At 41.4% G+C, this 10,820-nt stretch overlaps 1 protein-coding gene across 1 annotated transcript; it reads left to right on the top strand.

The window, feature by feature from the left end:
• The first annotated feature begins 5,079 nt into the window (after nucleotides 1-5,079).
• On the top strand, nucleotides 5,080-10,683 carry LOC133462182 (insulinoma-associated protein 2). The gene is made up of 4 exons (XM_061743324.1): nucleotides 5,080-5,335; nucleotides 5,429-6,389; nucleotides 7,615-7,645; nucleotides 10,192-10,683. Exons 1-4 carry the CDS (start codon nucleotides 5,080-5,082, stop codon nucleotides 10,681-10,683), a joined length of 1,740 nt encoding a protein of 579 aa, XP_061599308.1.
• Nucleotides 10,684-10,820: the final 137 nt, after the last annotated feature.

The following is a 10,820-nucleotide window of genomic DNA, read 5'->3' as shown; positions in this document are numbered from 1 at the left end:
ATATATATATATATATATATATATATATATATATATATATAGGTCCAAACCAAAAGTTTGGACACACCTTCTCATTCAAACAAATGGGGAAGTGTGTCCAAACTTTTGGTCTGTACTGTATATATAAGTGATAATTGTATACATATATAAGTGATAAATATATGTCTATGTATATATGTAGTAGTAGTAGTAGTGTTTATTTCGAATATGAATCATATTAAAAAAAAGAAAGAAATAAGACAATCGTCTTAACATGAAACATAACAGAGTACATATTCAAAAGGGAGTGAGAAGAAGTAAAACTTATAAACTCTCACCCCCTCTCCTTAAATATGACTAGCTAATATATGCAATGTGTGCAACATAACATTATGCAAACATAATATTGCCTATACACAATAATTACACACACACACACACACGTACACACACGTACACACATACACAGTACACTCACAGACATGTACACACACGTATGTGTATATATGTATATATATGTATATATATATATATATATATATATATATATATATATATATATATATATATATATATATATATATATATATATATATATATATATATATATATACATTTATCCTCTGACACTACTCCTAATGAGGCAAGAAATGCATTTGTCTTTACACATACTAAAGTGCCACTACCTGCAGACTGTATACATCTGCACTTCTCAGAAGCCTCTGATAGAGATACACAAATCAATAGAGTCATTTTCAGCAGTCTGGAGGATTTATCCAACTCACTGGTCACTAATGCAATGCGAACTAAGGACACACACTTCCCAGCCAGCAGCCTCCACAGACTGACTGGATCTATATTTTTACAGGAGATTGACTGAGAGCATCTTCTCCGTTTCTAAACCGCTGAAAGCAGTTTGCTCTCTCCCCTCTTTTTTTGTCCCATTCTGTTCGTTTGTCTTACGCTGTGATTTGATTCTTCTTGATGTGCATCAGCGCTGCACCGAATGAAGATTTTCTCACAGCAAAAGAAACACCAACTATCATGTCATCAAAGATAAAGGATGAGGATGTTGCTGTTGGTTGCATCAGCTAGAAAGGTAAACTGAATTTCCCAGAGCCTGACTAAACACTTACTTAACAATAATGATCTATTTAAAAGCATCTCATGCCTGATGCAAAACCTACATTTTATGACAATAACAAAAAGAAGAGTAATAACCGACTGCGGTATTGCTTTACAGCAGAGTTTTAGTTAAGCCTATGCAATTATTTTCAACCAGATATTTGTCACTTTTCACCAAAATCGGGTGTTGATGATTGCAGAATCAGGCCAGTGTGTAGTCTGGTCCCAAACACAAAGATTTGGCTCTGTGATGGTCACCCCGAAGTGTGAAAAAGTCTTGTGCTCCCTGAGCCACTCTTCCACATTTTGAGCCTGATGAATCCCGACATATGCCATGGTGCCATCAGGATTGATCATTGATCATCAAGTCCGTAGTCATTCAAATCTGTAGGAAATGTGAAAATAGGCACATTCTGCAGGATAGAGGGGTGGAGAGAAGTTGAGGTGGTGGAGCTTTGTGGTATTATCTATCTGCTTTAGATCCTGGTTCTTATTTTGTTGGCAAGGCTGACTGGCCGTGGAAACGTGGATGTTCATACTCAAAGAACAAAATGAACAAAACAACAATAATGTAATAAAAATATCAAGTTAGAAATAACAGAATATTGGATATGTTTCTCATAATGTTGACTCCTATGTATGTCTAAGTTAGGCAAGGCAAATGTATTTGTATAGCACAATTCAACACAAGGTAATTCAAAGTGCTTTACATCAACATTAAAAGCTGCAAGACACAATTAAACAGTAAATAACAAATATAAATGAAATAAAATGATAAGAAAAGAGGTAAAATAATAGAAAGCACAAGTCGTTAAAAAGTAAGGGCAGTAGAGTACAGCAGGTAAGTATTTAATTTAAGAGTAAGCTTCAGTAAACAGTAATGTTTCTAGCCCTGATTTAAAGGAGCTGACAGTTGGAGCAGACCTCAGATCTACAGGAAGTTTGTTCCACAGGTGAGGAGCAGAATAACTGAACGCACCTTTCTTGGTTCTTGTTCTTTAGATTTTAAATAATTTATTGGATTCACACTTGTGTCTTATAGTTGGAAACAGGTTTCAGTGCATTAAAAGGAATTGTCTAATGTTTGCTCCTTCAGTCGGGGGCAGGGGCATCAATTGGGTATGGCAAGGTATGGCAGGCGCCACACCTCGGCTTCAAGGGTTAAATGTAAATGTTTGTTTTTTTAAATACATTTATGGAATTACTCTGTGTCTCTTATGGCGTCCGTATTAATGGTGCCATCGGTGTAAACCGGAGTCAAGTTCTCTCGTCTGATTATGTCTGACCTGGCAATAAAGCTTTTTCTGATTCTGATTCTGATTCTGATTTGTATTGATTATTCTATTACTTAATACATATAGAATAACTACAAATGCAAATCAGAACAACATGATCGATTTCACTAGTTATTATACACTGCAAAAACTCAAAATCTTAAAAATCTAAACACTCAAAAAGTTAAAATGTCTAATTTTTAGTCAAAAAAAATCTCATTACATTCTATGACTCGTAACCTTGCCATACCTTAGCTTCCACTGAATTGACGCCACTGGTCGGCAGTGGCAGAACTTAACTAGAGTATCAATCAACACGTCCAGCAAATACTCATCACAGAAGTCAGGAATATTTGCCTTATTTCTAGTTAAAATGTCTCATTTTTAGTCAAAAAATCTCATTACACTTAAAACAAGAGTCATTACCAGAAAAATAACTTATTATTTGACCATTTTCACCTGTTTCAAGTAAATTTTCACTTGAAAAAAGTAGAAAAATCCAGTGGGACAAGATTTATCTTCTCATTACCAGCAAAACAATCTTGTTCCATTGGCAGATTTTTCTACTTATTTTAAGTGAAAATCTACCTGAAACAGGGGAAAATTGTTGTTTTTGAGTCTTGTCTTAAATGTAATGAGATAAAAAAAAAAAAATGAGACTAAAAATGAGACATTTTAACTAGAAGTAAGACAAATATTCTTGTTAAGATTTTGAGTTTTTGCAGTGTATATGTACTAGTGAAATCGATCATGTTGTTCTTATTTGCATTTATAGTTATTCCATAAATGTATTTAAAAAAACAAACATTTACATTTAACCCTTGAAGCAAAGGTGTGGCGGCTGCCATACCTTGCCATACCCAATTGACGCCCCTGATGGTCGGGGGGGTTGAGTAAAGCCAAATCTCAGGGAAACATCAGAGGCTGAATACTACACTGCAGAACCAACAAAACTAAAGAATTCAAAAGGTTGGTGTTTTATTAGTTTCTAGCACTGGCCTCTTGTCCTCCCATCTCATCTCTTTTCTCATGTCTATTCCCAGGGCGACCCTTGTCAAACCAGCAGCCAGACCCCCCAAGCTTGTTCTCCAGCTCCTCCAGCTTGATTGATTTCCAGGCAGGACTGTGCTGGCCGGAGCCCCCTGGCTGGGCTGCTGAGCCCCGGCATAGGCTTTCTTCTAGCCCGGGGACTGCAGGCTGGATGGATGAATAGAAAAAAAGAAAAGAAGGATGGATGAATCTCTCTCCGATCTCTTATCAGCTAGAACAGATTCAAGTAGGGAGGGTGTGAATAGTCTTTCCGATGCACACACACACATAAAATCCCAATCTCCATCTCTCTCCTCCACCCTGACCTTTTGCTGGAGACAGCGCCGCACACACTCACACACACGCATGAGGGAACGCAGTGCCCGAGGTTTTCCCACCGCCTCTAATCAGACAGTTCAGCGGGACAGACACGGTCATTAGTACTCTTAAATTAGATATGATCTGTATCTGAGCCCCCAGGGGGGCCGTTCTCCGTTACACCGACTCCCCACTCACACCAGATCCGCTTTCTCATTTAAAAACCTCTATAATGTCCTGGTGTCAGGTGAGGACAATATGCAAGTCTTGGATAAAAATTCATGACAGGAGCTGCTGAACAGCACAGCGACCAACAAGGGAATAAAAACGTATTTGGGATATTAGAATACCACTCAGAAAGCGCAATAATACAAATAATAATCACTCAATGTCTCATGTAGAGAAGATTCAAGTCCTGATTCCATCATTCAGTCCCATTTGAAACCTTGTAATGCCTCCTCTCTACAAAGTCATCCTGAATTAAATATTATTCGTATTACTTGGAGAGGCATTTATTTTTGTCCTTTTCCTAAAATACAAACCAAAATATGGAAACCTGCCTCTTAAAAAGGGAAAGGGGTCCCAAATAATAGTGTTTTATCTAAGACAGAGTTAAATCTGTACTTTGTTTTGAAGGATGCCACATTTATACAGATTTCTGCTTGTAGCGTTATGTTTTTCTGAAGTGCAGCTTTACTTTGTGTATACAGAATAGGATGTGATTTTGAGTTCGGTTGGAGTTGAATTGTCTGATTTTTCTGCCTTCTATGGTGATTAAAAAGGGTAAATAAATGAAATGGTAATTCGATCAATGAGTCTCCCTCTAATAAAATCATTGTATTTCCAGTTTGCTAAAAATGAATATGCATTATTAATTTAACTTTAACAAGACTAGAGGGGATTAAGACGTTTGCACATTATTTATGCTTCTTTTTCCCCCATACGCAGTAACACGCTCATAAAGTTGTATCCCCGCTTGCCATCCTCTTAATTGCTGATGTTTGGATCTATACGGGAACTAATTTTAATGACGAGGTCACTGTAGCGATGTAACAGTTTTACCACCTTGTTTATTTAGTTGAATAATTACCTACTAAATCGCCTAATCGAGGGACAAATGGTTCTAGATGAAGAGTCATTAAGGGTGTAAACGTTGGCATGTGTGTGAGGGAAAGATAAAAACACACAAACACCATGGTGTCACTCTCTCTCTCTCTCTCCTCTCCCCATCACCTCCTCCTCCTCCTCTTCCTCCTCCTCCTCCTCCACCGTTACTTCAAAGCTGCTCTTCAAAGTGGCTCCAGACAGTAGTTCCCTCCAGCCTGCACCTTGCACGGTCCCCATCATCAGCACGATGCCTCGGGGCTTCCTGGTGAAGAGGAGCCGGCGCAGCCCGGCGTCCTACCGGGCGCGGCAGAGCAGCGACACCGGAGCAGAGCCGTGCAGCCGGGACCGGGGCGGCACCGGCGGGGCTGGGGGTCCTGGTGGAGGTGCAGGTTCTGCAGGTGGTGCATGTGCTGCAGGTGATGCATATGCTGCAGGTGATGCATGTGCTGCAGGTGCAGGTGCTGCAGATTCTGGAGCTGGTGCAGGTGGTGCAGGTTCTGCAGGTGCTTCAGGTGGTGCAGGTTTTGCAGGTTCTGGGGCTGCAGGTGCTGCAGGTTTTGGAGCTGCTGCAGGTGCAGGTCCCGGTCCCGGTGCAGCAGGCAGGCAGGCGTGGAGCCCGCACATGCACTCCGCGCTGGGGGCGGAGGCGGAGCGCCATGCGCGCTTGCCGGACTCCGAGGAGCCGGCGGGGACCCTCTCCACCCGGGGTGGGTCTGATCTGTCCTGCTTCTACGAGTCCTGCAGCCCGATCAACCCCATCAGCACCCGTCTGGAACCCGGGAAGCAGGTGTCCTTCAGCGGCAGGTGTCTCACATCCCCCCCGGTGCCGGAGATCCCCGTCCTGCCGTTCCTGGGAACCCCCGCGCCCGCAGCGGTGTCCATGGAGAGACTCCTCTCCTCCAGCAGCAGCAGCAGCCGCCACTACTCCCAGCCCATGCACGCTCTCGGTGACCAGTACGAGCCCAGTTTGCATGCTCACCTGTTCCCACCTGTGGCTCTGATGACCCCCAGCAAGCACCAGAACAAGCCCGCCCTGCAGGGCAACCTAACCCCCCCTAAAAAGCCCAAGGTGACGCGTAAACTCAACTTCGAGGATGAGGTTTGCACCTCGCCCGTGCTGGGTTTGAGGATCAAGAAGGAGAGCCCGGAGGCGAGGAGGAGGCACCAGCAGCGGGACAAGCAGGGGCCCCCCGCGGGGCCCCGGGCCCCCCTGGGGGAGTTCATCTGCCAGTTGTGCAAGGAGCAGTACCCGGACCCCTTCTCCCTGGCGCAGCACCGGTGCTCCCGCATCGTGCGGGTGGAGTACCGGTGTCCCGAGTGCGACAAGGTGTTCAGCTGCCCGGCCAACCTGGCGTCCCACCGGCGCTGGCACAAGCCCCGGCCGGTGGTGCAGCAGCAGCTGGAGGGGAAGGAGAACGACGCGCTGCTGCTGCTGACCCGGGACCGAGCACCCCGGTCCCGGGAGGCTCGGACCCGGGTCAGCCCGGACCATGAGAGCCGGGACCCGGACTACGACCTGAGAGCCGCCGACAGCCCTCCATCCAGCCTCCTCCTGCTGTGAGTCAAAGGATTTAAAGAGTTTATAAACCCTTACTGCTGGTCTGCAAAGCACTGAATGGTCCAGAGGTGTCAAAAGTAGGCTATTCATTCATATTCATTACTCAGGTAGAAGTATAGATACTATAGTTTAAAAATACTCCAGTTGAAGTATCAACTCAAGATTTTTACTCAAGTAAAAGTATAAAAGTACTGGTTTCAAAACTACTTAAAGTATAAAAATAAAAGTGATCTAAGGGGAAAAAAGCCATTAAGGACAAAAGCCATTGAAAATGAATGCATCTTAGTATAATGTAAATATATTAAAGAACCATATGTGTACTAATGAGCATTAACATGTGTTTCAGAGAGCAGGAGATATGATGACTAGTTGCCTTGTAATGGTGCAAAAAGTCAAACTTCAGAGGCATCAATTATCATTTATCCTAACCTTTATTGAAATGTACATCCAAGTTTAGTTGCAGGAATCTGAGGGAACGGATGTAAGAACAAACCTGGACAAGAACATCTGTGCCACAACCACAACCAAATTCACTCAATCCGGATGGAGCAATTTAACTGGATAGTTTTGTTTTTAAAGGCCGAAATGAAATAGAGTAACGAGGCTGTTTTTAAAATGTAAGGAGTAAAAAGTACAGATAATTGCGTTAAAATGTAAGGAGTAAAAGTAAAAAGTCGTCTGAAAAATAATTACTCCAGTGAAGTATAGATAACCAAAATTTCTACTTAAGTAAGGTAATGAAGTATTTGTACTTTGTTACTTGACACCTCTGGAATGGTCTTGGACCAAAATGCATGTTTTTCTGGTTTTGTGTGGTATTTCTTGTACATGATCTGGATGTGACTCGGGGAGGTAGTTCATTTATATAGTTTTTTTAGATAAGCAAAAGTTATGAATGATGGGAGTAATGTCAGCTAATACCATTTAATCCTACATTTTTCACAGACACAAAAATATCCAAATCATGTGTCAATAATAGCCCCTTGAAACAATTAATCATAATTTTTAAACATTTTCATGGAAAAGTGTGACTTTTTGTAACTGTGTGCACCCATTTGTGTGTATGTGTGTGTGTATGTGTGTGTGCATGTGAACTGTATGCAAGACTGCATGCGTCCATCGTGTAGCTTCTCCTGGTATAAACTTTCCTGTTTAATTTTCTTCTTAAACCCTTTTTCATCCACTACTCCATGGTACATCTTGAAGCACTCAATTTGTTTCAAGCATCAGTAAGAATGAAATTGTTCTGCCATGGGTATAATAACAAGTCAAAGGATTTTTTGATTTGATTTTTGATTTGATTTATTTTATGTTTGTACATGTAAAAAAACAACACTTCAACAGAAGTTAAGAAAACAAAACAACAAAACAAAGAATTTCATCCTTTAACACTTGATATCTTAATTTACATGTGCAAAAAAGGAGTAGGAAGAAGTGTAAACGTATTTAATCCTACCCCCGTAACCCGTATTTATAAATACTCACACACTGTACTCACACTGCTAAATAACAGTGTTATTATTATTATTATTATTATTTATACTGTAATTATACTCACACACATACCTATACATACATACATATACATAGTTGAATATTTCTATATATTTGTACACACATGCCTATATAAATATTTATATAAATATACGTATTTACACTACTGTCTCTATTAACTGCATCTGCTCTATATCTATGTATATATCTACTTACACACATAGTCAGTCACACACTACACATATCTCTCTCTCTCTCTCTCTCTCTCTCTCTCTCTCTCTCTCTCTCTCTCTCTCTCTCTCTCTCTCTCTCTCTCTCCAGAAATCTTGGTGTCAGACCTGAACTTCAACAGTTTATCACTAAATCTGCCTATTACCACCTGAAAAACATTGCTAGAATTAAGGGGTTTCTTTCTAAACAAGACATGGAAAAACTTTTTCATGCATTCATTTTCAGTAGGTTGGATTATTGTAATGGCATCTTTACAGGCCTTAACAAGAAATCTATCAGGCAGCTGCAGCTGATCCAGAATGCTGAGAGTCCTTACAAACACCAGAAAACTGGACCACATTACACCGGTCATGAAATCGCTCCACTGGCTTCCAGTGCGTCAAAGGATAGAGTTTAAAATCTTACTGCTGGTCTACAAAGACCTGAATGGTTTTGGACCAAAATACATGGTTGATCTGTTAGTTCCTATGAAGCTCCCAGACCCCTGAGCTTCATCTGGATCTGGTTTTTTGTGGTTCCCAAGAACCAGAACCAAGCAAGGTTTACTGAAGCGTACTCCTAAATGAAATACTTACCTGCTGTAGGCTACTCTACTGCCCTTAGTTTTCAGCAACTTGTGCTTTTTATTATTTTACCTTCTTTTCTCATAATTTTATCTCATTTTATTTTATTATTTACTTGTTTAATTGTGTCTTGCCGCTTTTAAGAGATAAGATAAGATAAGATAAGATAATCCTTTATTCCTCCCTCAATGGGGAAACTCACTTGTTAGCAGCAGTACACTTAACACACACATGCAGGGGAGGGGTAAAAAAAGTAAATTTAGTAGAAAATATATATAATTACGAGATATAAACAATATATACAGTACATTGCAATGGAAGAGGTAGTGCGAGAGAGAAAAAACAGTGCAAAAAAGCAGGTAAAATGTGTGTGAGGGTAGACAGACAGATATTGCACATATAGTATTGCACATCTTGTTATTGTTATTATTGCACGTGTTATTGTCCGTAAACTACTTAGAGCAGGCCTGGTTGTACAGTCTTAATGAATGAATGAATGAAAAAAATGTATTGGTCACCACCATGAACACTTAGGTCATGACCAAAGGATCAGGGCTGAAGCCTCGGCTTGTGAATACCCCCCCCCCCCCCCCCCCCCCTTCTTACATTTCAAAAAGTTATTTTGTTTGTTTGTTTGAGACATTTTCCTTATAAGAAATAAACACAAATGAATAATAGCTAACAACAACAAAAAGCATATGCACATATACATGCATACCTATCTGCTTATGACGTACCTACACATATATCCATACATGTACATACATATATACAAGCACATTACATATCCACATACAGGACTGTCTCAGAAAATTTGAATATTGTGATAAAGTCCTTTATTTTCTGTAATGCAAAAATGTCATACATTCTGGATTCATTACAAATCAACTGAAGTACTGCAAGCCTTTTATTATTTTAATATTGCTGATCATGGCTTACAGCTTAAGAAAACTCAAATATCCTATCTCAAAAAATTTGAATATTCTGTGAATCTTAATCTTAAACTGTAAGCCATAATCAGCAATATTAAAATAATAAAAGGCTTGCAATATTTCAGTTGATTTGTAATGAATCCAGAATGTATGACATTTTTTTTTATTGCATTACAGAAAATAAAGAACTTTATCACAATATTCTAATTTTCTGAGACAGTTCTGTACATATGTACACTACACATGCTTACACTTACATACATGCATGTATCTGTACACACATGTTAGAAAAAGGATTACTTAAGTGTTTATCAAAATAATAATCAATGTACCCATCCTTTTGTTTCTTTTCTTCATGACATCATTCCATTACCCGAGAACAAACTTATCCATCATCATGTCTTTATACCTTTTTTTAAAATTCAACACATTTTTGTCATTAATGTGGATGTAAAGCACTTTGAATGACCTTGTGTTGAATTGTGCTATACAAATAAACTTGCCTTGCCTTGCTGTCCAGCAGCAGCACGGAGGAGCGGCCGGACCCGCATCAGCATCAGCATCAGCATCAGCATCAGCACCACCTTCCTCCTCCTCCTCCTCCTCCTCCTCCTCCTCCAACTCTCTCCGCCCCGCAGTTCGTCCCCTCTCTCCCGGACGAGGAGGTGTACGAGTGCCGCTACTGCGGGAAGAAGTTCCGCCGGCAGGCTTACCTGAAGAAGCACATGGTGGCGCACGAAGTGACGCCTCCGTACGGGCCGGAGAGCGAGGCCGGCGGCGGCGTGTGCATGTGTCACCTGTGCGGGGCGCGCTTCCCCTCGGCCGACATCAGGGACAAGCACCGGCTCTGGCACGCCATGCGGGACGAGCTGCTGGCGGAGACCCGCAGGGTGGAGACTGTGTTCCAGGGCAGTGGTTCCGAGGAGGGAGACCCTGCACAGCACCAGAGCTTCACCTGCAAGTACTGTCCCTCCACCTTCTTCAGCTCACCTGGCCTCACCAGACACATCAACAAGTCTCACCCCACCGAGAACCGGCAGGTGATGCTGCTGCAGATGACAGTCAGGCCGTGACACGCCCGTGAAAATGTGAAAAAAACAGCTAATCTGTTAAAAGTGGTCATTGGTTAACAGTAAAGCCCGAATTATGGTTCAAAGTTAAATTGACGCAGTGCCTACGCCGTGGGTTCAGTACTGGAGTTGAGGGGGGA

The sequence above is a fragment of the Cololabis saira genome, chromosome 16, assembly GCF_033807715.1.
Source record: "Cololabis saira isolate AMF1-May2022 chromosome 16, fColSai1.1, whole genome shotgun sequence".
Lineage (NCBI taxonomy): Eukaryota > Metazoa > Chordata > Actinopteri > Beloniformes > Belonidae > Cololabis > Cololabis saira.
This window is presented reverse-complemented; position numbering and strand designations above follow the sequence as displayed.